Source organism: Ammodytes marinus (assembly GCF_949987685.1).
Source record: "Ammodytes marinus genome assembly, chromosome: 1".
In the NCBI taxonomy this organism is placed as follows: Eukaryota; Metazoa; Chordata; class Actinopteri; order Uranoscopiformes; family Ammodytidae; genus Ammodytes; species Ammodytes marinus.
Genome location: NC_137230.1, coordinates 31192015 through 31219314, shown reverse-complemented (window position 1 = coordinate 31219314; position 27300 = coordinate 31192015). Strand labels below are relative to the sequence as shown.

General features: G+C 39.5%; 1 protein-coding gene across 2 annotated transcripts; it reads left to right on the top strand.

Moving 5' to 3' along the window:
- Window positions 1-358: 358 nt before the first annotated feature.
- On the top strand, window positions 359-27089 carry LOC307254975 (CD151 antigen-like). 2 transcript variants are annotated; one of them, XM_080033564.1, is made up of 8 exons: window positions 359-543; window positions 4312-4396; window positions 7591-7782; window positions 21692-21766; window positions 23313-23417; window positions 23560-23712; window positions 25528-25614; window positions 25744-27089. In XM_080033564.1, the coding sequence occupies exons 2-8, from the start codon at window positions 4313-4315 to the stop codon at window positions 25801-25803; spliced, it is 756 nt and encodes a 251-aa protein (XP_079889690.1). In that variant the 5' UTR covers window positions 359-543; window position 4312; the 3' UTR covers window positions 25804-27089. The 2 variants fall into 2 exon arrangements, with proteins under 2 accessions (XP_079889690.1, XP_079889689.1); XM_080033563.1 differs by having other exon boundaries at window positions 23560-23718.
- The last annotated feature ends 211 nt before the right edge of the window (window positions 27090-27300 follow it).

The following is a 27300-nucleotide window of genomic DNA, read 5'->3' as shown; positions in this document are numbered from 1 at the left end:
ACACAACACCAAAAAACAATTGCTTTTTTGTTTTGAGAGGTGGACATTTTTGACACATTTCCTTCATGGATATTGATAATTTAGGTATTTTCTTTGTAAAATTAAATTTGAAAATGAAGCCTAGAAACTTGCAGGAAGTATAAAATAAGAACAAAAAAATTATTTTCGTATTTGTCACTATTATCAAAGCAACCAACTAGGTTACATAGCTTATACCTTTCTGTGTCTGCCCGGTCTTCCCTGTTGTGTGTCTCTAGACTGCTTGCATCACAGAAGCATCGCCCCGGGACAGTAAAAAAAAAATAAAAAAAATCACCCTGTGAAGGTGGCCCCGGGGTGGAGCCAGCCGCAGCTCCAGCCTCACCCACTCACTCAATGAGCTCAGCGTTTTGATTTTCTAGCCTCCAGCTCATTCTCTCGGCTGTCGACCGGTCTCTATAAGAGAAAAGTGGAATGAGAAAAGACGACATTTAAGAATATTTTTTTACCCAACACATTTTTCCCGTCGCTTTAATATCGACAAAAAATCAGAGAAGACGGCAGGTAAGACAAAACAGGAAGTGCACTGTTAGCTCATACTGCGTTGTTGTCGCACTGGTCAGACATTAGGCTGCTTTGTCGGCTTTTGCGATACAGAACAAACATTGTACAGTTTTTCATGAATATGTTGCTTGCCATACAGGTTATATCAGTGCTTTAAAGCAGGTTGTTTTGGTAAATAGGTTTTTTTAGCGTCAGGACGGAGGGCAGAAACTTTAGCGTTAGCCCACGGAAATAAATCATTGTAACCAGGTTGTAAGTAACCAAGGAAACATGTAACACTGGTTTTAATCTTGTTGGATAGATGAATATATGATATGGTTACACTTCGTGAAGTGGTGTTGTGAACTCAATTCCTTAACCAAAAAACACAAGAGGATGTTGCGTCTTCGCAGCGGGCACATATGTGTACTGGATATTTTTGGCTAGCTAACTTTCCCATGAAGTCAAGGTAAAAAAAAAAATCAATACAAGTAACCAAGTTGTATTGTCCTTTTAATAGGCCTATACATTTAACACAACAGCCATTCAAACACTTTTACTATAATGTGTCCCCCTGTGTGTGTGTGTTTTTTTTTTTGCTATCCAGGGGCAGGTAGGCTTTACTTTTGTGCCAAAGTAACATTGGATTGGATCACCGACCGTGATCAAAGGAAAGTCAAGATTATTGCACAGCACTTATAAACTCAAGGAAATTCAAATTCAAAGTGCTTTACATTTATAATATAATCAATCAGAAGGCTCGATTTTGATTTACTGAAAGCAAGTGCATAGCTTAGAATTCAACATTGGAGAGCACCCTAGTCTATGGGTGTCTAGTTTCTAGGTAAATAATTTGGTCCCTACCCAAATATAATTCCATCAATTAAAGGATGTAGTAAACAGAAAAGTCTTCAGCTTTGATTTGGAAATGCTGAGAGTTGAAGCAGACCTCATGTTTTTTTTTAGCAGTTTGCTCCCAAAATATGTGTTGCATAAAAACTGAAAGCTGTTTCTCCAAAGGTGGATCAAAGGTTTCAAGAACAACACATAAGTTTTTATCCAGTAAACCAAGATTGGGTTGTCATGATCTGATCCGATTACAGCATCCGTTTTTCTTATTCTTAATAACAACCCATTAGATAGAATCTGATAGTTGAAATCAGTCTACTTATGAGCGATTGTGCCCGGGTTCCTCTGCCACTGGGGTTGTTCCAGTCAGTTTTCCTTTCGAAATGAACGAGGTCACAGGTGTGATTAATATGGTTTCAAACCTGAGTCAGACGGGTCGGGTTTATGTCCTTTCAGGTGAGAGCATACTGTATGTGTTCAGACTGGTAAATTGATGTGGCACACTCACATCCAAATGACTGGTTTTCTCCAAGTCTGTGGACTAATGAAATAGTTTTACAGCAGAGAGCCTGAAAGAAACACCAACAACATAAGTTGTAGTTTAGTTGTAGTATTTATTCAGTCATTACAAATCATAATTATGAACATATCACTGTGTTAAAAAAAATGATTGTGAAAGGACCCTCGCCCAAAACGAAAAGAGCATAACCGCTATGACAAAGCAGAGGAAGTATGATATTGTCTTTTCTTTCAAATTTGAAGCAGCGACACTATTTTCCATTTTAAATGTTTCTTCTTTGTTGAATAATGATGAATCTAACATTATTTGGCATAACTGAGTATGGTGATGTTTTATCTTAAACTATATCGAAGTTATTATTTTTCGACCATTTCTAATAACATGAAACTAACTTTGGCAACATGCAGATGGCAATGATGGCGTTGGTGAAATAGCCTACAACTGGTGGTTTATGCACACCACTGCAGTAATTCAGCATTTTTTTTAATCCAACAGGCCTGAAAACGCCTCACTGAGTACCACTTAGCTGCAATGATAACTATGCAATGAAATCCGTTTGCTTATGCAGATAATATAACATTATCTGGAACTCTTCCAAGTATTTCCCCCCCACTATAATCTTTCAGGGTAGACGAGAAAACCATTAGCTCACTAAATGGGATTTATGGTGAGTGTGTCAGTCTGGTCGTACTTCTCTGCTATTTACCAAGGCAACGGTTTTGTTTAATGTTCCCATGAGTAAAGATAATACGTCCTGGAATAAACTGAAAGCTTATAAAGCGTATAATTGTTTAACCCAAAGTGAAAGAAGAAGGGACAATTCTTTTTCTGTGAGTTTTTTCCATATTGAAAGAAAACTTGTAAACATTCTAAACAGTTTACTCCCCCCTCTTGACTCAGCTGTTTCCCATCGGCTCTAAAACAAGACAAAGGAGGAGTTGTCAATTAAGTTTTGTTTGAATTGAATTAACAAGATCATGCTAAGAAGAGGGCCCACCATGACAGATGGTCAACAGACAGAAGCCTAGACACTCACTCACTCACCCACTCACTCATTCACTGCACACATGGGAATTGACACTTAAATGTGTGTGTTGGGGGTGGGGTTAGGAGGGGAAAAAGGAGTTTGATAAGAGGCACTCAAAGAAGGGCGAGTCTGGGCCTGGGAAAATTGTAGGGTAAAAAGGAAAAAAAATCCAGCTGAAAAAGACTTGAAAGGGGAACATGATGGCAGCAAGTATTGGTCTATGATGGGATCCATAAATCCTGCAAACTGTACTGCAAACTCAAAAGTCCTCGTTATGGTGAAAACACTGGCATTTTAATGACTGCAGTTTGAACACAGATGTTGTTAATTTAAAGAATACATTTGAAATACATTTTCATGAATATAGTCGAAATGTTGAAAATAAACAACCTTTTGAGATAACATCATACAGTGCCTATGACCGAATCAACAAAGTGCCTTGTGAACTGGTGAAACTGTACTTCAGAATTGGCTTTTGTAACAAATACATAATTTTCTATTTGAGCTCTTTGAAGAGATTGTGTGGAAAAACTGCATCTGTTCGGAAGGAAAAAACCTTTTGACTTTTGGTTTACTCTTCCGTAGATGTATTCATTTGAAGTTAAAAGAAGACTGTTTTGCTTCATAGACAGTAGATGTTGGCACCCAGGAAGTGAGTGTTTATAATTCCCAGTCTTTTGCCAACTCTCTCAGCTCCCACTTAGTGCTTAGTCATGGATCTTTCCTTACATGTAATAACTCAGAGCGCTGATTCTGCCTACACTGCTGATCTGATGCTCACTCCCCTATGTTTATGCATTAGCCCAGTAACATCTCATTCGTTAAAAGCACCTCACACACAAAAAAAAAGGATGTTGGCTTTTATTTCAAGCCCTAATTCAACATCCTCTGTGCCAACTCCCAGCCTGCATTCTGCTCAGTCAGCTGTTTTGTGTTAGAGTTGTTTTATACGACCACGTTATCTTCTGAATATCATTTGGTTTATAGCTGCAGCAATTACTTTAAAGTTTAAACTTAAACTAGAATCATATTTACAATTTTTAGAAATAATGTTAACATAGAATGTAGAGCCGGTTGATTGATACCTACCAAACACACTGACAGTTGCTTTGATTTTGTGATGATTTTAAATTTATAGAAAATATTTGTATGTAGGCAACAATGTTTGTGTTTTAGACAAAACGTTTGGTTTCTATGTTTAATGAAAAAAGGATGATGTAAAAAACAGTATTTTGGAGGTACTGACACCAGGAGAGCTGAATGCTTTTTCTTGTTTGAAATTCCAGGATTTAAGTTCTCAATCACAACTTGATTGTATTGTGTTGAAGGAACTACAAATGACTCCTTCTGTTTCATATTGTCATAACCGAGATAAACCCACTGTGTCTTTCAGAATGGGGGCCTACGAGGAGAAGAAGGAAAAATGTGGAACCATCTGCCTGAAATACCTCCTGTTTACTTTCAACTTTCTCTTTTGGGTAAGTTTCATTCCGGCATTGTTTCTGAACCTGCTGAAGGATTAACTTGCCAAAGTGCCTGTGTTGATCTAGTGCTCCTTAAAGAGATCCTATTATACTACTTTTCTGGTCTTAATTTCTTGTTAAAAACTGCTATAGAGCAACCTGACACGAATCACATCACAAAAAACTATGTAGATTTTCGGGAAGCTCTTTCTCTTATTTTGGCGATCCAGCAGGCCCTGTAAACACTTTGCTTCTGCCATCTCCGCCCCCTCCCCCCTTCCTGCAAACCCAACTCCATTGTGATTGGTTGCCTTGCGAAGGGAAGTCGTGATTCTAAATGTCTGCAAAGAATCAGCCCTGCCGGGACGCGAACTCGGGTCTACTGCTTCGTAAACGATCTCTCTACCGGGTGAGCTAAGCGAGCACTGGTCTAATGTTGTCACCCCCTGCTATATATTGCAACCTGGGAGCTTGCCCGACCATATATGGCAAAAAGATCTGGTGACACACATACCGGAAATTTGAACAAGTTCGGCTCGACTGGCTGCCATAGTTTTTAGTGCTCTGCACAGCCACCCCAGACGGTCAGCAGGGAATACGTCGAAATGCATGTACGTAATTACTTGATACTCTAGTATGGTTAAACATGACTATAAATCATTATAACAACGAATAGGTCATAAAAGTCGAAAAGTATCATAGGTCCTCTTTAAGCATTCTGTGTGCTTGGGGCAAAGTCTTCCAAAAATTTCTTAAAACATTCACGATCTGGATACAAGCATTGTTGTTTCTTCAATATTTTTGAATTGGTAATTACAACATTTTAACTCATAAATGAATGTAGTCACTGTACCATAACATAGGACTTCTTCACAAGCACCGTTGGACCAAGTGTCCTTTCATTCGTTTCAGTTACAGGGCACGTATCTTAGCGTTATACAGACGTTTAATTTGACTCATTCATTTTATTGATCTTGATGTCAGACGATCATACAGGTCTTAAACAAAACCAGAGGTGAGCCAAACATTCTGTTATTGGGAGAGAATACATCACTCACCCAACTAATCAAAGTAAATTAATGTGGATTGCCCACCTTTTAAGCTTAGACATTTAGTGTAAATGTTTTTTCAACAAATCGTTCAAAATAGACGTCATGGCTAGTCTGAGGTGTTAGCTTGATGCAATTTGCTGGGGGTGTGTCTTTTTAGAGATATGATTTTTACCTTATTTCCATACCAATGTCTGTGTTGGTGTGAGCTGTTGGCTTTAATAGACGGTGTTGTTTGTGATGTATAAGTCCACTGCTTAAATCCAATTAAAACCAAATCCTCCCATCTGATGTGTATAAAAGAAAGAAGCCAGGGAGATCAACACAGAGGTCTTGATCTTTTATCAGATCCCAGAATTAATTGTCTTATTGATTAAACTGCAGAAAGGACATCCTACACAATCCCAGAAAAAGGAAGGCAAGGATACTATACGTTTTTACAAACCATAAAGAATCATGAAAAAAGGACACAAGTAATATAAATGCACACAGTATGTCCTCTTAGTCTTATCCACACAAATAATTATGTTTTTTACTTGTGAATATAGGAAGAATTGTTCTGATAAAACCTTTTTCTGAACCCTTCAACAAAGCCCTTTTATTCAGACAGCGTATCAATGCTTTAAAAAAAAAATGACATGCCTCATAGCAAGTACAAGGTATTTCAGCACAGAATTTCATCAAAATGAACTCACTGAAACACAATTTTTGGTCATTCTTTTGGTTTGTCTTTTTTTATTCTTTCATTTTTTTAACTTTTGAGTCCTTTTGAGACAGATATTCTAGTTTGTACCTCCATCTGCCACCGGAGGCCGCAAAAGTGAATTTCCTTTGTGCAGGTTTAATTTTTTTTTTATATTCACTAATTCCTTTGGGTAACTGAGTTTCAAAAGCAACATGTTCATCATAAATGATTCCAACTGCCAGCTGTATTGGCTAGAAGGTGAGTTTTTAGGGGCTTTCACAGGAAATGTAACAACAATCTTTAATTTAAATAAATAATGAATACATCTTTGTAATCTGTCAGCAATTAACACAATGCATAAAGGTGTGAAATCAAACCAAACAATGCAGGGTGGATGCCAGCTGCAGAGAGGGAGAGAGAGTGTGTGAACACATGGCCGGGTTTTTAAAGCCCAGGGGTCAAGAGAAGGTAATAAACTGAAGACCCCTTCATGTCAGCCAATAGTCTGCCAAGTGGACAACCTCTAAAACAGTGGGAGGGGGGCACCACGGTGTTGTCTCTCAAAATAATCACTGTGTCATAAATTGAAAATATCTTAAATTAAAACAAATGTGTTTATTGAACTGTTAAACAGTGAGTGATATTCAGCTATTGATTCAAGCGGTCATTCGAAAAAAAAACATTGAGAATCACTGGACAGACCAAACAAAAAATCTAAAATAATGAGCATGTACATTATTGTAGCATAAGGTGTTATAGCTAATTACTGCTAATGTTGAGTAATTAGTCAAGCTCTGTGGTGACTCCTTAAAATAGTAATTTTAAGTTAATAGCGTGTGAAGCCATCCCTTTATAAAATCAAAATTAGGCCTGCTGTTAGATAGATGGCTTTGGCACGATGACAGGTTTCTGTTGCAGTGCTGCACCATCTGCTGACTCGTCATAGTCATAACTTATTAATACAATTTTCCTTTTTTTTCTCCATTAATTGTTAGCTTTGATAATGCTGACGCTGTCGGACTACTATGTGACAGTAGTTGTAGCTGGATTGAAACTGGTTTGTGATTACAATTAGTCCACCTAGTGGGTTGAACGATTCCCTCGAAAACCCAGATTTCCAGAGTTAAAGTACCTAACGTAAAGCATCTCATACGTAGCCTTTAAGAAATGCCTTTTCCCTGACCGACAGTTGAGCAAAAAGTGCGGAGTCTGGGGCTGCAACAAATAATTATCTTTCATCAGATAATGCGCTAGTTATATTCAGCTCCAGGCAACTCATTCAATAGTATCTTGCAGCCTAAACCGATTCTAGATCATATTATGTGGTGTGGGAGCTGTGGGTCGTTTTTTTTTTTTTCATCAGCTCGATTCCTCTTTGGTCACATTGAAGCTGGCTTGGGTGATAAATAATTGAAACCTCTTTTGTCACACTCAAATCTTTTCTGACTCCCTTCTATGGTGTGTTCTTCTCCCAGTTGGCAGGGGGCGTTGTCATGGCGGTGGGTGTTTGGACCTTGGTGGAGAAGAGCGACTACATCAGCCTTCTCTCCTCCAAGACCTACGCCGCCTCCGCCTACATCCTGGTCCTGGCTGGAGCCATCGTCATGGTAACAGGCGTGCTGGGCTGCTGTGCCACCTTCAAGGAGCAGAGGAGGCTACTGCGAGTGGTAAGAGAGCGCGTCAGGTAGAGAGAGATAGTAGAAACTGTATACATGTGACATGAATGGCTCTCGAAGAGGTAGAAAACAACGGTGATATGGAAACATCATACTCATAAAATCATATAAAGGCATTTAATGAGACACTGGAATTTTTACATAAATTTTTTTTTTACAATAAGTAAATCAGTTATTTTGGTCACTGAGGCAATGTGTGACACCTGTTACAACTGCCTGTCATTGTAGTTTGCTAGAGGGACGTTGTTGTGCCACACACACACACACACACATGCTGAGAACCAATCAAGGTCGATGTGTCGGCCTCGTGTCAGTTCAGTTCAGACAAAACAAATCCTTCATACAGTAGGAACGTGTTGCCCATATTTGATTCGGCACACTCTGTACACAACACTGGGGTATGCCAACATAGACACCTGCATAGCACTAACCAGCTCACTATTCAAACACATAGAAACTGCATTATTCACACAGTCTATGCGCCAACACACACTGCTCAGGTCCTAATCCACACATTTAACCATGAAAAATGTATGCATGCACACCGCTGTATGTGGCCTTTGCGCACATATTTGTTTACAAGAATTGCAAGAACATGCATCATATGGCATACTCCACTTGTTACCAGGAAAAGATTGCACAAGAATTCAGAACAGCCAGATATTTTCAGCTCAGGATCAGGCAGATGCCAAAATGTAGCCAGTTTAGAGGCTGAATGATTAACCAATTTCAAATCCTTGTGTGAAAGTCATGCTCACCAAGGCAGCTGTGTACACACCCTTTTCTACATCCAGACACATTTAATTCTAAGTCAGCTCTTGTGTGAACGTCCTCTTCTCCTGTGTGCGTGTATGTCTTTTAGAAACCCTCTGCGCTTCATCAAGGGTTGAGATTAGGGCAATGAATCACAGTGGAGGAATGAACTTGTCAGCAAGGAGAGATGCTATCGAGATTGTTAAAGAGGGCAAACATAAGGCCATGCCGTGGCAGAGTAATTGTTTTCCTGTATGTGACTTTGAGTGGCTGGTACCTGCTGAGATTACATGAGAGCAGCAGTGATTGTCGACTCTGTACGTCCGGTAATTTTAAAGTTCACAAATTTGACCTAGAAAAAAGCTGATCCAGCCAAAGCATCACCAGGATCTTCTGCAGCTGTAAGGTCAGGAATAAACGTACTGCAGTTGATTGGTAAATTCAGATGCAGATTCAGATTCAGAAGACTTTATTTGCCATGACATATGAACATGTATGGAATTTGATTTGGTACAGTGGAGTTTACAATAGGACAGGTGCAAGACAGGACAAGACAGTGCAAACCAACATGTATAGTGCAAAAATGAGTAAATAATAAATGATATAATCAATAGAAAGTGCCAACGTGCCAAGAGATCAAGTATGTGTATAACAACAGACCATTAGGTTAGTGAGGGGGGAGGGGGCAGTGCATTTAGTAGTCGGATGGCCGTGGGGAAGAAGCTGTGCAAATGTCTGGTTTTAAGACATTTGCACAGGTCACCACATACACAACATAACTACAGGCATGAAATGAATAACAAGAAGGAAGCCCTCGATATAACAAATGGTCTGTCCATTTCACTGTACCCACAGTGTGAATTTCTTCCCTCAGGATGGCTTTTTTTCAATTGCGTACCTATTGAATACATATCCATGAATACTGACTACATTTTAGATTAAATTGTTAAACAATTGTATTTCTTGCTTTGTTTTTGATGCCCATTTTGTTTATTGTTGTGAAACAGAAGAATATTGTTATGGGCAGTAAAGTTGACCTTAACCCTTATGCCCCGTTAAAAAAAAGTTACACTGGGACCGCTTCGTACATTTTGTGTATTTTGACCTTTAAACTGCATTAAAATTATGAAAGATCAATATTTTTTCACAATTTTTTTTTCCATATTGTTCATGAAGGGGTTGTTGTTCAATCTATGTCATGATTTCATTAATCACAATTAAAAATTAACCCTTTAGATGCCAGTTTTGATCATATACCACCAACCGCTTTAATGAAAAATACACAAAAATTCAATATTCAAATCTTTTTTTTTACTTTGATTATTATTAGTATCACCGGCTCACCCATCTGAATGATAGGTGAGAAAATTATATTTGGTGCATTATTACTTTTTGTTTTATGTCAGATTGAATAAAAAAGTTACACTGGGACCGCTTCGTACATTTTGTGTATTTTGACCTTTAAATTGCATTACAATTATGAAAGATCAATATTTTTTCACAATTTTTTTTACCATATTTTTCATGAAGGGGTTGTTGTTCAATCTATGTCATGATTTCATTAATCACAATTAAACATTAACCCTTTAGATGCCAGTTTTGATCATATACCACCAACCGCTTTAATGAAAAATACACAAAAATTCAATATTCAAATCTTTTTTTTTACTTTGATTATTATTAGTATCACCGGCTCACCCATCTGAATGATAGGTGAGAAAATCATATTTGGTGCATTATTACTTTTTGTTTAATGTCAGATTGAATAAAAAAGTTACACTGGGACCGCTTCGTACATTTTGTGTATTTTGACCTTTAAATTGCATTACAATTATGAAAGATCAATATTTTTTCAAATTTTTTTTTTCCATATTTTTCATGAAGGGGTTGTTGTTCAATCTATGTCATGATTTCATTAATCACAATTAAAAATTAACCCTTTAGATGCCAGTTTTGATCATATACCACCAAACGCTTTTTGGAAAAATACACTAAAACTCAATATTCAATTTTTTTTTTTTTTTTTGATTATTATTAGTATAACCGGCTCACCCATCTGAATGATAGGTGAGAAAATTGAATTTGGGGCATTTTTACTTTTTGTTTAATGTCAGATTGAATAAAAAAGTTACACTGGGACCGCTTCGTACATTTTGTGTATCATTGACTTCCATTATAACGACACTTATTGAACCCCCCTTTAAATTAAAGTGAAACATTTTTTTTACCTCTGATTTCCAATTTTTCTGCAGAAAACACAATGCAATTTGATAAAATAAAAGAGAATAGCAAAATTTTCCCATTTAATCACCTCTGTCTTTATTTCAAAAGATGGGTTTTTATCAAATATACAGCATTTTTTAAACAACTGTTATCAAAACAGACAACACCATAACCCGTACAAGAACAAAACAGGTGTGTGTGTGTGTGTGTGTGTGTGTGTGTGTGTGTGTGTGTGTGTGTGTGTGTGTGTGTGTGTGTGTGTGTGTGTGTGTGTGTGTGTGTGTGTGTGTGTGTCTCTACTGTGCGTCAGTGCACAGTGTGCACACTGGTGACCAGTGCTCCCTGCAAACGTGGTCCCCGCACATGGCACAGCAGATTGTCACCCTTTTGTGGCAAATTGAGCAAAAGCACCCAGCTGGTAACTTGTGAAAAAATTGTCACAGGTGACTGTGTGACCCTTCAGTCCCTCCATCAGCTGGAGGACCACCCTCTGGCCCTGTCCGACCTCTCTCTCACTCCCCAGCTTGCCTGTGTAAGGCTCCATTTTAAAGGCATATGAGGTCTCCGAGTCGCACGCTACCCATATTTTAAGGCCATATTTTGCAGGCTTCTGAGGCATGTATTGCCGAAACTTGCATCTGCCTCGGAAGGAGAGGAGCTGCTCGTCAATGGTGATGTCAATGCCCGGATTAAAAAGGATTGGCAGCTGATGCACCCACATCCCCCACAGTGGCTCAATGGCAGCTAATTTGGAGAATTTCATCCTCCTAGGCCGGGTGAGCCTATCATCAAACCGAATTGCCTGCATCAACTCTTCAAATCTGTTCCTTGACATTGTAGCTCGAAACACCGGCCGACCTGTTTTTTCATCCCACAATGATCGCACAGCCTCACCTCTAGAACGGTACACTCCGGCTAGCAGCAGAAGCCCCAAGAATGCCATTAGTTCTTTCTCCTCCACAAGCTTCCAGGGCTGTGTCCTGGGGGTCCGCTGCATGTACAGGTTTGTATTCTTTAGAATCTCTTTCATGATTTTATCCGTCATCAGTAGGTTCCATGCTGATTGGATGTCCGTTATCCGGGCAGTTGCAAAGCGAGTTGGACCTGGCTGGGGGATTGCTGGGGGGACATGCCGCTTCATGATGTCAGCAGTGGGGGACCAACGGATTTTCCCATCCTTAGACCACAACATATCCTCCAGTCCTCCATCCTCTTCCGACTCTGAACTGTCTGAACTTGGTGGCGGCATCCAGACATCACTTGCCGTTTCGGTGTCTGACTCAGTGGAGTCAATCTCCTCTTCAGATGAGTAGTCAGAGCTGGAGTCGCTGGAATCAGGCTCTGGTGCTCTGGAGGAAGAAGCCTGGGAGTCAGCCACTGACCCCCTCGGTTCAGGCCGCCGGCCATGGATGTTATCAGCGCTGAGCTGGGAGCAGGATTTGCCATAAAATCGACGCTTGTCCATGGCTGCCAGATTAGAAATGAATTTTTCTGATACTGGGTGTATAGAGTAACTTTAGATCAGCCGCACCTGCATAAACAAAACTCCTGCCTTCTCACCTTGTTTACATTTTCGCACCATGCAATTCGCTGCACCAAAACTGTTGTTGGGGCACTGGGGTCATGTTGATATCTTCTGACAAGTTGAGGGAGTGTAAAAGTGTTTGATCTATTGACTTCAAAGACACAAGTCAGAAAGGCTGTCACTTGTTCTCTTTGTTCTCTTGTGTGTGTGTGTGTGTGTGTGTGTGTGTGTGTGTGTGTGTGTGTGTGTGTGTGTGTGTGTGTGTGTGTGTGTGTGTGTGTGTGTGTGTGTGTGTGTGTGTGTGTGTGTGTGCGTGCGTGCGTGCGTGTGTGTGTGTGTGTGTGTGCGTGCGTGCGTGTGTGCATGTGTGTGTGTAAAAGTGTGCTTGTGTGTGTGTATGAGAGGAGAGAAATAGAAGGGGTACAGATTTGCAGCCATATTATCCAATGACACATGCAAACACACACACCCACGCACACACATACACACACAATCTTTTTCTGTCATGGACATGCAGACAACAGTCCCTCCCATCCATATTCAAACACATTTGACATTTTTCTTTAGATTTGTTGTCGCAGTGGCCAGTATTCCTGAAATTTTTGAAAATTATGAAAAATCCTATTTTTTTTCTCGTTTGTGTCATGAGGCAAGTTTTCCCCCAGTAATACACCATATGCAATTCATAAATCAACTAGATAAGAGTTAAAACCTAAAATATGATGCCTTACCTTCTAAATGAATGCAAAACATTATATAAATTCAGATTTTATCTTGCCATGGCCAAGGAATCAAAAATACTGGTTTTATGGCTTTCTATGAGTTCACGAAATGGCATCTTTTTAGACAAGGATTTCAGTGTATGTGATTTGAGTACACACAGACACACTCCTGGATTTTTTTTTTTAACTTCAACCATTCTGACTAAAAGATGTGTTCACTAACTACACATCAAAACTATTTTATTGTATTTTTTTATTTTTTTTATTGGTTTGCAGCCATGAATTACACAAGGATGCCAATTTGTTGTAAAGGGTCACCATAGAGATTAGTGGGGGGGGGCTAAAATGGGGCATTTTTTTTATTGACCTCATTTTTACATAACCTTATCAAGTTTACTACAGAGAAATGGGAAATTACAGTCAAAAATATTTTTCACTTTAATTTAAAGGTGGGGGTCAAAAAATGTCGTTATAATGGAAGTCAATGGTACACAAAATGTACGAAGCGGTCCCAGTGTAACAAAAACATCTCACACAGTCAAAATGAAGTGGAAATGGATGAAACTCAGAATATCAAAACTTCATTGTAAAACACACCTCCTTACCAAATTTTATGGCTAGGGGACAATCACAGCCAAAATTATCTCAAAAATGCAACCCCAGATACACAAATCTCCACCAGCGGGGCATAAGGGTTAAAGGAAAGGCCCTATCAGATTGAAAAATAAATAAAGAAGCTGTTATTGATTTTTTTTTTTGTGCTTGTCCTATGCAAAGTATGAGAGAGGTCAGTGAGACAACGAGAAGAAGGGGACAACTTTCCTACTGTGGGAGGTGTACGTGTACGTGCGTTTGTAGATAACCAGCTTCATTGTTCTTCAGTAAAAAAAGCGACGGAGCGGTTTTAATGACTAAGGGAGAAGTGAGAGACTTTTTCCTTCTAACTGACAAGAGCCAAATATAAAGCCGATCTGACAGTCTGAATCCACCTGTGGAGAAACTGACTTGATGCATTTTGAGCAGATGTATTACAAGTCTCCTCTTGATTCTATCTTTATTTCCCTTTTTGCCCTCCTTTATATTACTCTACTACACCTATCTCTCTCTCTCTCTTTCTGTGGCTATCGCTTCCTCTCTGTCTGTTCCATTTTTATGAAAGAAGATTTATCGTCAATAACCTAACAAATGTAATTATTAATGATAATTGTTCTAATTGGTTTTCATTTAGACTTACAAATGAATAGATTTAATTATTCCGTCATAAAATGTCAAAACAAATCAACATCATATTTTTCCCAGCACAAGGTGACTTCTTCAGTTACTTTTTTGAAGTGGACCTTTTTAATTTTCTATATCAGTTCTAATTTAGGCTTTGAATTATACTCTGCCTGCCTCGTAAGGTGACCTCGGGTGTTTTGTTATGTGCCTTTAAATGACTAAGCAAATAGACACAGTATACGGTATTTTACAATAGGACCGTCCTAGATAGATTTATGTCAAACTAAGCCAAATTGGCATTTACTAAAAGTATATTACTGCAATTGATACTATTTTTTTTGTTTGATATGTAAAGAAGGACAAATGCTCTACTGGAGCACTCATAACACTTTTTCTCTCAGCTTCTCCATGCTCTGTATTTTGCTTTGTATTTTCTTATCAGACTATATTCCTTGAGGTAGTTCATTCTGGCAGGCCTTTCAGGTCAAAGCCGGCCTGTTTCTGCAACCAGATTGAGTCTTTCATGACTCGCTTATGATCGTCAGCAGTTGTTTACTAAGCTCCACTGAAGAGTTTCTTAGTAGAATCTTTTAGGCTTCAACAAGGGCAGAAGAGTTAGGTGTAAATTATATTATTGTGGGTTTTTGTAGGTTGTAGGTGTGTTGTGTAAAACATAGTGTGAAGAAAAATGTGGTCCAGGTCTAAACAGCAAAGTGTTGCTGTGTGTGTGTGTGTGTGTGTGTGTGCACACTTTGTGATGCATGGGGCATTTTGAAGAGTCGAGATCACACAGTGATGAATCACAGAGAAGGAATGAACTTGTCAGGAGGGAGGTGGATCGCAGGAGATTGCCAAAGATGGAGAGGATAGTTTGTGTGTGTGTGTTTTGAAACCCCATTAGCATTTTAAGCTCGTTAGAACTCTACCATAATTTATTTATGAATTTTCAAATGGTCCAAACAGCTGACAATGAATCTAACTATTGATTTATAGTGTTTTAATGTCGTCCAGCTGCACTCGCTGTTATTGGCAAATTGTGTGCAGTGTTTCTGACTTATTTTGACATCCAAAACAAGCTCCTAGAGACCATGAATAAATGTGATTTCAATTGTATTTACTACCAGTTGGCTGATTTAAACAGATATGCAGTTTGTTCAAGGATGATTTACATTGTCTGACAAAATATGAATGTTTGTCTTGACTTACCTGTTGAGAGGATTTCATATGGAGTAACTTTTTTTATTATCATTGTATAATGTTCTTAAAGTAACATTGGCTATTTCAGCTTCTCCTCCTAAATCTTCTGCTTTTCCTATGGTCTAGATTAAACTAATTTCAAATGTTGAAGTTTTGGCCCAAAGCAAATTGGACACATCTTTGAAGTTAGGAAGCTGTGACGTGCATTTTTCACAGTTTTTTTCTTTTCTTATACATATCAAGATAATAATTATAGGAGCATTTTTTATTAAATAAAAAAATCGAGAATAGCCATCCACAGATTCCGTAAGACGTGATCTTTGGTTAGTTTGTCAGAACTCAGTTTGATGATCCAAGGGTCGTTTGAGTGAGTTAAACTGTGTTGTCTGACTGTGTGCAATAAGCATGATTAAAAATTCCTTATCATTTTAGTATTTTCCATGATAGTTATTTCCAAATAATTCAAGACTATCTCCAAACAACATATATAAAACAATCAAACATGTGGTGGGTGATTATTCTCATGGCGTCCAAAGTTGTCACATCTGCCTCCATTAACAGGTTCCTGAAATGCAAGGTCATGATGATTATGATGGGGATGATGTGCACTTGGCTTAGAACCAAAAACTTCCACTAGGTGATGCCAAAACTACTTCCCCTAAAACAATTGAAAAGGCATAGGAACTGATAAGCTTTCTTGAAATGGCCCATATATTTAATAATAAAATAAGTATTAAATACAAACACTGTTGTTAATGTCAGAAAAAATGTGTACACTTTTATGAAATATATATCCAAGCTTCAAGGAAAACTTGAAGGCAGCATTTCTACTGACTGAGGTGATTGATTGTGAGGTGTTGATGAGTCATAATTCACCTCAGCTGTTGACATACTAATTTACTGATATGGATCCATTTTCATTTTTAACACATTAAAGTACGTTTATATACTGTGCAAAGAAAAAACAGGCAAACCTTAACCCTGCCAGTTTGAAAACCAGGCTGAAGGTAGTTTGATAATGGCCAGCTGCTGCCTAATAGAGTCTGTATCAAGTTGACGTTAGTTTAAAGTTCCAATTGATTATCTGTGTAAGACGGAGAGCCCACTATACAGCAAAAAGGTCGCAGGATGATTCCTCCATTAAAATCACCTTCAGTGTCACTCTGAGCTCCTGCTGTAAAGGTAGCAGTACACTTCTAAGTACATTCTGAAATGGAAACACACTTGAAATACACCTGAATACATATGAATATTAATATAATTATATGGTAATGATCCACATAAGAACTATGGAGCTTGCACTCAGTTGCATTGTAATTTGTATCCTGTCCACAAATTATTTGTGTTAGGTATTTTATTCTTTTTTTTAGGAGCACATGCTGTATGCTTATTAAGCGAGTTTGTTGTACGTTAAACCACTTTTAGGATGATTTTCTGTCCCAATAGAGAATAGACAATGAAGTATTATGAGGCCACATTAAGCCATGAATCCTATGTTTGTGTAGCATATTGTTTATGAATCTGAGCAATTGCTTTAAACACAAAAGGTTTTGTCAATATGGACCTGCGGAGATGCATTTTGGCAGTAATTACTCTTTGCACCAGGAGAAGAAAGGCAGCTGAGACGTAAACCAAGTGTCTCATAGAGAGTGTTCTTGAGATCATGAGGAGTCGCTGCAGTCAGTAATTCAGCTGCCACAGAGTCTCTACAGCCAACAACAGGTTCTCTGTCACAGCCTGTACACATCACCAGCCCTGTGGGATCTGTCTGGGAATAAAGCATGTGTTTGTGTGTTTGAAAGAGAAGCGTAGGCAAAGTCGCAAAACAAAACAATGACACAGTTAGAAAAACTCGCCTTAGAGTCGTTTGTGGAAATCTAAATCAAAAAAATTATTGTATCTCCTAGCTTTCCTCCACTTCCCCTAAGTGTCTTTTGCTGCTTGTCTGGCGCCAGTGTAAATAAATAAAAACTTGTTTTTATAGACTTGCCTGTTGAAATAGTGCTAAACTGAAATAGATTGACATAGTAGTTCAGACTACTGTCCTCAATTTGATATGTTTCTGTTCAGCTTCCACCTTTTGAAACTACCAATTTTGTGCCCCACAAATACTGACATGTTCAAGCCATGGATACTAATTGTTGGGATAAAAGTAACCATCAGTTGGATTTACATAAAGACCAAAACCTTTTCTGCCAAGGATACTTCAGTGGTTAAAGACATTTCCTCAGACAGAATATAAAAGTAATTTGAAGAAAACATCAAGGTAAACAAACATTTTACTTGAAATGTCATTGTTATTCATACCTAATAATGTTTATATTGAAATGTATGGGTGTACTGCACTGGGTAAATCATCTTAATTATATCTAATTAGAGGAAATTAAATCAAATCATTGACGAGGTGTGGGATTTTGTAATGCACTGAATTGTCGTCATGATTTCAATTGTTTAATCCGACATTTTTATTTTTATATATATATATATCTATATATATATAGATATATATATATATATCTATATATATATATATATATATATATATATATATATACAGTATCTCACAAAAGTGAGTACACCCCTCACATTTCTTCAAATATTTCATTACATCTTTCCATGGGACAACCCTGAATAAATTACACTTTGATACAATGTTAAGTAGTCAGTTTACTTGTATAACTAAATAAATAAATGTACTGTCCCCTCAAAATAACTCGACACACAGCCAATAATGTCTAAACTGCTGGCAACAAAAGTGAGTACACCCCTAAGAAAAAAATTCTAAATTGGGCCCAAAGTGTCAACATTTTGTTTTGCCATCATTATTTTCCAGCACTGCCTTAACCCTCTTGGGCATGGAGTTCACCAGAGCTTCACAGGTTGCCACTGGAATCCTCTTCCACCCATTCATGGCAACATCAAGGAGCTGGTGGATATTTGAGTCCTTGCGCTCCTCCATCTCCCGTTTGAGGATGCCCCAAAGATGCTCAATAGGTTTTAGGTCTAGAGACATGCTTGGCCAGTCCATAACCTCTACCCTCAGCTTCTTTAGCAAGCCAGTGGTCGTTCGGAGGTGTGTTTGGGGTCGTTATCATGTTGCAGTACTGCCCTGCGGCCCAATTTATGAAGAGAGGGGATCATGCTCTGCTTCAGTATGTCACAGTACATGTTAGAATTCAATGAACTGTAGATCCCCAGTGCTGGCAGCACTCATGCAGCCCCAGACCATGACACTCCAACCACCATGCTTGACTATAGGCAAGACACACTTGTCTTTGTACTCCTCACCTGGTTGCCGCCCCACAATCTTAACACCATCTGAACCAAATAAATGTATCTTGGTCTCATCAGACCACAGGACATGGTTGCAGTAATCCATGTCCGTAGTCTGCTTGTCTTCAGCAAACTTTTTGTGGGGTTTCTTGTGCATCACCTTTAGAATAGGCTTTCTTCTGGGACAACAGCCATGCAGACCAGTATGATGCAGTGTGTGGCGTATGGTCTGAGCACTGCCAGGTTGACCCCCCACCCCTTCAAGCCCCTCAGCAATGCTGGCAGCACTCATACGTCTGTTTTCCAAAGCCAACCTCTGTGTATGACGCTGACCACGTGCACTCAACCTTCGTAAACTGGGCCGCAGGGCAGTATTGCAACATGATAACGACCCCAAACACACCTCCAAGACGACCAGTGGCTTGATAAAAAAGCTGAGGGTAAAGGTGATGGACTGGCCAAGCATGTCTCCAGACCTAAACCCTATTGAGCATCTTTGGGGCATCCTCAAACGGAAGGTGGAGGAGCGCAACGTCTCTAATATCCACCAGCTCTGTGATGTCGTCATGAATGGGTGGAAGAGGGTTCCAGTTGCAACCTGTGAAGCTCTGGTGAACTACATGCCCAAGAGGGTTAAGGCAGTGCTGGAAAATAATGGTGGCCACACAAAATAATGACACTTTGGGCCCAATTTGGAAAAAAATTCTTAGGGGTGTACTCACTTTTGTTGCCAGCAGCTTAGACATTAATGGCTGTGTGTCGAGTTATTTTGAGGGGACAGTAAATTTACACTGTTATACAAGCTGTACACTGACTACTTAACATTGTATCAAAGTGTCATTTATTCAGTGTTGTCCCATGGAAAAATATAATGAAATATTTGAAGAAATGTGAGGGGTGTACTCACTTCTGTGAGATACTGTATATATATATATATATATATATATATATATATATATATATATATATATATATATATATATATATATATATATATATATATATATATATCTGTTGCCATGCTTCTTAAACCATCAACACAACATCAAAATGCATCTTGGATTCTGCTCAGGGTCAGAGCCACTCAAGAGGAGATGTAATCAGCCGTGGCTATCAAATCAAAGACCAAGCCCACTTTACCGGGCTGATTTCCTCTCTCTGATAGCAGCTGGCCAGAGGAATGTGGGTCAAGGTTTTGTCTGATAATATCTATTCTTGTCTTTAATACTGAAGAAAACTTGGCATGAAAAGCAGACCTTCCCTCTAAACCCCATGGGCCTGCTCAAGAATCAGATACCGATGATAAACTTTAAACAGCAAATCTCCCTTAAAGGCACAGAGTGTGAGATGTGCCACATTGCAATTAAAGCTACAGTGCGTAACTTTTGTAACCCCCGTGAATAATTACAACACTGTTGGCGCATCTACAAGAGGCAAGCCTTGGGTGATCATGCATGGATTTGATTGCTGAAGGTCCAGGTTTTTTCTTAGCAGTAGAATCATTGCCGACACCAGTTTGTAAACACTGCCATACTGAGAAATACAGAGAGTGTGTTGTGGAGCTGATAGGCTTAATCAACTTTGTGTCAACTGATCTGGTAACAAAGTTTTGTAGTTCCAGGCTTTAATACACCGAACTTAGAGCAAAATAGTTAAACATGAATGTTAAAGTTCAGAGAATGTTTACTTCAATTTGTCAACTTTTTATGTGAACTGTAAGGCCTCTTTTTATGGTCTCAGTTGCACATGTAATAGCAGCACTTATATTATCAGTTTATTAGCTACAAATACAAAAAGCAATCCAGAACTTCTGGCCATTAACTTTACTGTTCTGGTACACCACCGTCATAGCATGGTTTTGGGGCCACAGCAGACAGCTGTTTTCAGTGAAAAGGTTCTAAATTCCCAATACTCAACTCGACAGACAGACACAGATACCAAATAGCCAGTGAACATAGTGGAATATTTAGCAGCTTAACAGTTGGATATTTCCCTCAGGAATTGGCAGAGGCTAAAATAGAGTGAATATTGGGTTAACATTTACAAGGTGGCCGAACCATGAATCCAATTGAACGATAGCCTACTTTTCTCTGTAACTGCTGGGTGTGTAAACAAGCAACAGTTTGACCTGTTTGGGATCTTGAATCTTGGGTACATAAAGGTAGCCTGGCTCCGCCCGCCTACCTACATCCGGCCAAATTTCATTTCCCCTTCAGTAGTCAATCTGGTGATGAGGCGTATTATTGGGATCCTGCTCGAACAGATTTCTGTGTGTCCAATCAGTGAACGGAGCGAGTGGCTGAGAACGATGACGTCAAAGTCGTGCTCCAGTTTCAGTTGAATGCTGCGTTCCTTTATACTCGGAAGAAGGAGATTTCCGACTTGGTAGTTCCGAGTTCCGACCTGTCTGTGTTCCAGTGCATCTGCTCGTGAAAGTATGGACGCCGACAACCTTTCTCGTCCAAATAACTAAACGTTAGGCTCTAACAAGTTACCGTTGCCAGGTACCGGTAGATCCATAGACCACAATATGTAGTGAAGTCGGAGTTCCCTGTCCAACTGGAACGCACCGCCAGAAGCCGGCTCATGACACACGTGACGACCAAACGTTATGTGATTGGTTGGCTAATCCAGAGTGGCACTGGGCAGATCCAATAGTTTTAAACTTCAACAGACACCAGACTAACTGACCAGGCTAACATAAAGGCACACTGGTAGGCAAATTGACTATTTTGAGTATATTTTATTTTGTCCCTTGAATTAGTTTTTAGTATAGGATTACAAGATTCGGGCAATATTTGTTCTCAGTTGTCTTTGTTTTTATCAAAGAGCTGTACAAACCAGGGGGATGGACTCACTTTGACAATATTTTTTTATTTCTATAAATTTGCTTTATGTGTGACTTCAAATGCTCCCAAATGAGATTTTTTTTTAGCCACCAGAAGTTGCACCACATTACCATCTACTAACTGTATCTTCTCCTCCGCAGTACTTTGTCCTGCTGCTGTGCATCTTCCTGTTGGAGATCCTGGCCGGCATCTTGGCTTACATCTACTACCAGCAGGTAATCCCGCTTGGACCGATTTAAAAAAAAAAAAAAAAAAAAACGTTCTAATGTGAATCTGTGCACGTAGTCAAAAAGCACTGTAATAAAACAAATCAACTGCACCAGTTCCCACATGGAATGTGCTGCGCTGTGATTTTGGCCCAAAAAACAAAACCAGCGTGATAAATGAGATTGCTGGGAGGAAATCTAAGAAGGCCCTTTTTAAAAACCCAAATATCAGACTTACCATATTACTCTTGGTACATTAAGTTCAAATGCCTCCTGGAGTCCACACAGCAAGGCTGAATGCACTGTCAGACTTATTTAAGAGCATTTTGTTTTGATTTTGAACTAAAATACACATAAACAGAGCTTATTTCACAAATAAGAAATGTCTTGGGTTAATACACTCTCCAAACAAATTGCACACATTCTGCTTACAGGTGATTGTTTTCTTATGTTGTGTGCTGTAGTGACTGTAATGTCAAGACTGGCAAAGGGCCAACACTGTTTTACTGACTGCATGCCAAGCAGTCACAAATGAGAAATATCATCCTTTCCATTTGTGTCATGACATGTCTCTTCACCAGCATCAGTCCCCATGGTGACTTGTAGCTCAGCAACAGGACTTTTCTCAGTCTAGAGGAGCTCTGCTTTCTGCCTCATTCATAAATTAATATACTTCTGGTCTGAACATGAGCAGCCACTGTGCTGCTCATGTTCATGCGGCTCCATCCTGCTTCTTAAAGCTTTGTCTTCTTCACTTGCTCCAAAAGATTTGGGCCAAAATGCAGTGGCATTAGCCACCTGCGGAATTTCACTTTTGTAGAAACTACAGGAAGTACATTAGATTGTCTCCCATTTCCCATAATGCATACTCACCACAATCGAACCGCGCCAGAGTTTGTTTGGAAACGTACCAAGACCAAGCTTTTTTAGTTCACATTTGGTTCACGGCTGTGTAAACAAACCCAAGTTCAATTCAATCAAACCAAATACAGCCGGTTTGAAAGCGCCCTCAATCTAGTGTTGCTGTTTTCACTACACTGACGCAGTGCTCCCGAACTGTCAACAGGTAAAATGATCAGCTGACACCCCCAAACTCCCAGATCCCTCCGGTTTCCTCCCCTCTCCCTCCTTGTCTTTACCTCCCGTCTCTCATCTCTCTCTGCCCTCCCTTCCTCTCATCATTCATTCCCTTGATATCTCCTTCACGCTTTGATTTAAAATGCTTTCCCCAGCTGGCTTGTTGCCATAGAAACTGAGCCCCAAAGACCAACCTCTCCTCAAGCGAGCGTTTCCTCCCTGCCACTGGTCTAGAGAACAAAAAACTTCTTCTACCTTCGCCCTGGTAATGTCTGTCCCTTTGTTGTCGCCCATGACCAAGAGAGCATTTAAATCCTGCGTGCATATATCATCCGTAGCAACTATTTTATCGCTCTACGTGCTAGCCTGAGATTTGTTTTGTTTTGCTTTAAAGTGGTGTCCTAATGCATATGTCTGTGTGTGTGTGTGTGTGTGTGTGTGTGTGTGTGTGTGTGTGTGTGTTTGTGTGTGTGAACAGTTAAACGAGGAGCTGAAGCAGAACCTGAGAGAGACCATAACCCAGAAGTATCACCAGAACACCCATGAGCACATCACCCAGGCTGTGGACAAACTGCAGCAGGAGGTATGTGCCTCAAACCTTTACTTTTGACAACAAAAAACTGTGTCCTATATAATACATGAACCAGATCATGTAAATAAGATAAATCTTTGCCACTATCAAAATTTGCTGTCTTAAGTTGTTGTTTCCCTCTGTCTCTCTTCAGTTCAAGTGCTGTGGCAGCAACAGTTCGTCGGATTGGGCTGAGAGCGTCTGGATTCGCTCCAGAGACGCAGACGGTAGGAAGGTTCCTGACAGCTGCTGTAAGAGTCCCACTGAGAACTGCGGCCGGAGGGACCACCCATCCAACATTTACAAGGTGGAGGTGAGAGGGTGAAGGGTGCTGTGGAGAGAGCTAGATCTGTTATTCTGTCAAGTCCAAATATGTTAGTTAAGAGTAGAAGAGAAAGAAGAGACATATTGGTACCATGTACTAGGGCTGCATGATTAATCGCAAAAAAAAATCCCGATCTTGATGTATATCTATACAATTTCATTTCTAAATGATGGCAATTCACTTGTTCATCATACTCCACCATGTATTGAAGTCACTCTGCATGCTGACGTCTTTGAGTCACAACAATATATATTATAGATATTGCCAGTGTTCCTCCTTGAAAACCCAAAATGTTGATCCTGTAGGCTTGTGTTCTTGACCAAAAACCTTAAAGTACTATGCTTGGTTTTCCAAAATGGACTGGGTGCTAATTTTTTTTAAATTTATTCTAAAGTTGTAACTTTACATATATATTTTTTATGTTCAGCAACATTTAAGTATTCCAAACTAAGATAGAACAGACTTGAGAATTTTCTTAAGTTAGCATAGACATTCAAGATTAAGTCCAAGACTTAAATGTTATTTTTAAGAGAGAATGCAATAAATGTTTTTGTTAAAAAATCAAATGAGAAAATTGTGTTCTCACTTTGTGATTAACTTCTTAGCAAGAATATTGCAACATTACTGTGTGCATAGCATTTGTTTGCAGTTAGAATCCAGCAACACTGATGCAATTTACTGATGCAACTTAAAGCTGGGGTTGAGAGTTTGCGAGAAAACAGCCGTTGGGATTCTAACGGCTGTTTTCCCAACACTCTACCTGCTGTAGCTCCTCCCTCCGAACGACAGCTATGCACGTTCATCTGAATTCAGTTACATTGACAGGAGACAAACACCATGTCCGATTCCGAGGTGATTAAACATTAGTAATGATAACTACATAAGTACATATTGAGCATCTACATCTTACTCACAGACATACCATGTATGTTAGCTTAAAATCATTGTAATTGTGCTGGTAAGCCTAAGAAAAGTAGCTGTAACAGCCAGGCAAGATAGCAAACTAATTGTAACTGTAACAGAGCGGAGAGGTGTGTATCTCCTGCTCTGACCGCAGCTGGGAGGGACTGCTGCACGAGGATTTCGCGCTTGTCGCTGTTTTTAAAAAAAAGTCGCCAGGGGGGCTGAAAAGTCGCTAAATATAGCGACAAAATCGCTATGAGTTGGCAACACTGAGCACAGGATGAGGGATATTCAGGGCCAGCGCACGTCCTGCTGCTAGCGGCAGGCAGCCTAGGGGCAGAGGAAGGGGACGAGGTCGCGGTCGGAGAGGTCTTGCCGTGATAGGGCAAGAGGACATGGCCTGTGTGGAAACAATCCAACTTTACTCTGGTTTTATTTCGAGCTCTCTCCATCTCCCTTTTAGCAGTTAACTTTTCAAAATTAGTCTTTCCTCGTTTTTTTGCTGTCTTAGTTAGTTGTTGGGATCCGGGGAATGGTAAATTGAGGGTTCGTTTGTGAAGACATTGCTACTCGCTGTCCGCCGTAGTAGTGCCAAACAGTAGTGTCAGACTGCTAGGGTCGTGAATGCTCACGCAACTGACGCATCAACGTCGTTGCCAAGGTGAACGGACCTCGCTCTGATTGGTCAAAAATTTACATCAACAATTAACATTAACGGTGGCAATTTTTCGGGGCAGCACACAGAGGCAGGGGAGGGCAAAGTGATGAAAAAATATTTCCAGACCACTTCACCTACATATAGCTGAATGGTTATTATGACAGTTTTGCCAAATATTACAATGAAAAAATTATCAACCCTAGCTTTAACGACACACTTGTTTGTTTGTCATTCAGGGCGGCTGCATCACTCAACTGGAGAAATTCATCCTGGAACATCTGAAGATCATTGGAGCAGTGGGTGTTGGGGTTGCCTGTGTGCAGGTGAGCAAACATCCCTCTACCTTTTCAACAATTTCCTGGCACATACAGAGATATTTAATTTATATATATATCCATGGAGATTGCAGTTTTACCAAATTAACTTTTCCTTCCCTTCTATCCAATTCTCAGATCATAGGGATGGTGTTTACATGCTGCCTATACCGAAGTCTAAAGGCAGAGCCGTACTAAGAGAAGCAGCATCGGAAGAAGAAAAAGTGTGTGTGTGGGTGAAGGAGATAACTTCCCCATCACATGTCATACTCAAATAGCCCATAGGTACTTTTCTTTGCCTTGCACGTGGGGGGAAGGATCATTTTGGCAAGGGATCAAATTGCGCATCTGAGGATCTTATTTCGGTAAACAAAGGGTGGAAAAACACTACAAGGTATCTCTAAGTAATTAGCTATTCAAATTGCCGTCTCGGCTACATCTAACAAGATCGCTGCGCTGCAGGAGGGGGAGGGGGGAGGCCTCTGAGAGAAACTGATGGCAATTTTAACACAGTATAAAATTAGTGTGAGACAGCCTCCCTGGGACCAAAACATTGTAGTGTTCTTCCACTCTTATTCCCTCGATGTACATTTATGTTTGTGGACCAGGTGCTACACTTCGAGAGCTGTGTACAGATCTGTGGAATATAAAACTAGCACTTCGTAGCAAATGTTAATCCCGGTCACGGTAGCCTCCCTTTCCCAGCAGTGTGGTTTTACAAGCCTACCTCGGGGGCCCTCTTCAACTGCAACATCATTTTAGTTTCCATGCTAACAAGCCAACCATGCATTTTAAAGTTTGTTCAGTAGTGGCCTTTTAAACTTTTGAACTGTTAGTTTTTATATCTTGTAAATGAGTATTTTTCATAACAGCAGAGGGGCTTTCTTTTGAGCTATGATGCTTTACTGCCTAATGTGTCTTCATAGTGCCATGTCGGTGTTGGATTTTAGTCAACTCAGTTACACAATATATGCAAGGTTAGTGCCTTGTTCCACAGCATACAATTGACTCAGCAGCACCAGCAACTCTGACTGCTCTGAGATAAAAAGGCTGATGTTAATTGAGGTGATTGTGTAAATGATACATACAAGCAGCGCTACTGACATTGCTCATAAGAAAGTGCCTCATATTTACTTTACTACAATTTTTATTTTTTATACAAGGGATTTTATCCACTGATGCCAAAGTCATGAACCATTAACTTTGTGTAAGGACCTACTGTATTTCTTCAAGCCTTATTCACTTATCTAGTGACATCTCTCGTTTTAGATTGTTTTACTAAATTAAGATTTTGTGTTAACTTTTTTTTATAGACCATATAGATATATTTAACAGTCACATGGTAGGAAACAATTAATCACTCGCTGTTAGCAATGAACTTTTCCTGTGTGCCTAAAAAGACAACACTGTATTAATCTGCTGTATTTCTGTCCTTGTGATAATCATGGATTTACTTTAGATTGAATAAACACTGATCAACAACACACTTTTCCTTAAACTGTTTACGCTTTCTCAGAAAATATCAGGCAGCAATTGGCAACATGAACGGAGGAACACGGAGCATTTAAATTTTTTGATTTAGTGAGATGGATTATGATCCGTTAAAAAAACAATCTGACAAATATATCAAGTAGACTATGCTACAGTACTGCACAAATGCTGAGCGACGTCCTTCACAGCTATCAGGTCATATCC

Excerpts from the sequence above, each read along its gene's own strand:
- LOC307254975 (XM_080033563.1), top strand. The coding sequence starts at position 4,313 with ATGGGGGCCTACGAGGAGAAGAAGGAAAAATGTGGAACCATCTGCCTG. Across the intron at positions 21,767-23,312 it reads CTTACATCTACTACCAGCAG|TTAAACGAGGAGCTGAAGCA; the intron begins GTAATCCCGCTT and ends GTGTGTGAACAG. Across the intron at positions 23,719-25,527 it reads CCAACATTTACAAGGTGGAG|GGCGGCTGCATCACTCAACT; the intron begins GTGAGAGGGTGA and ends TTTGTCATTCAG.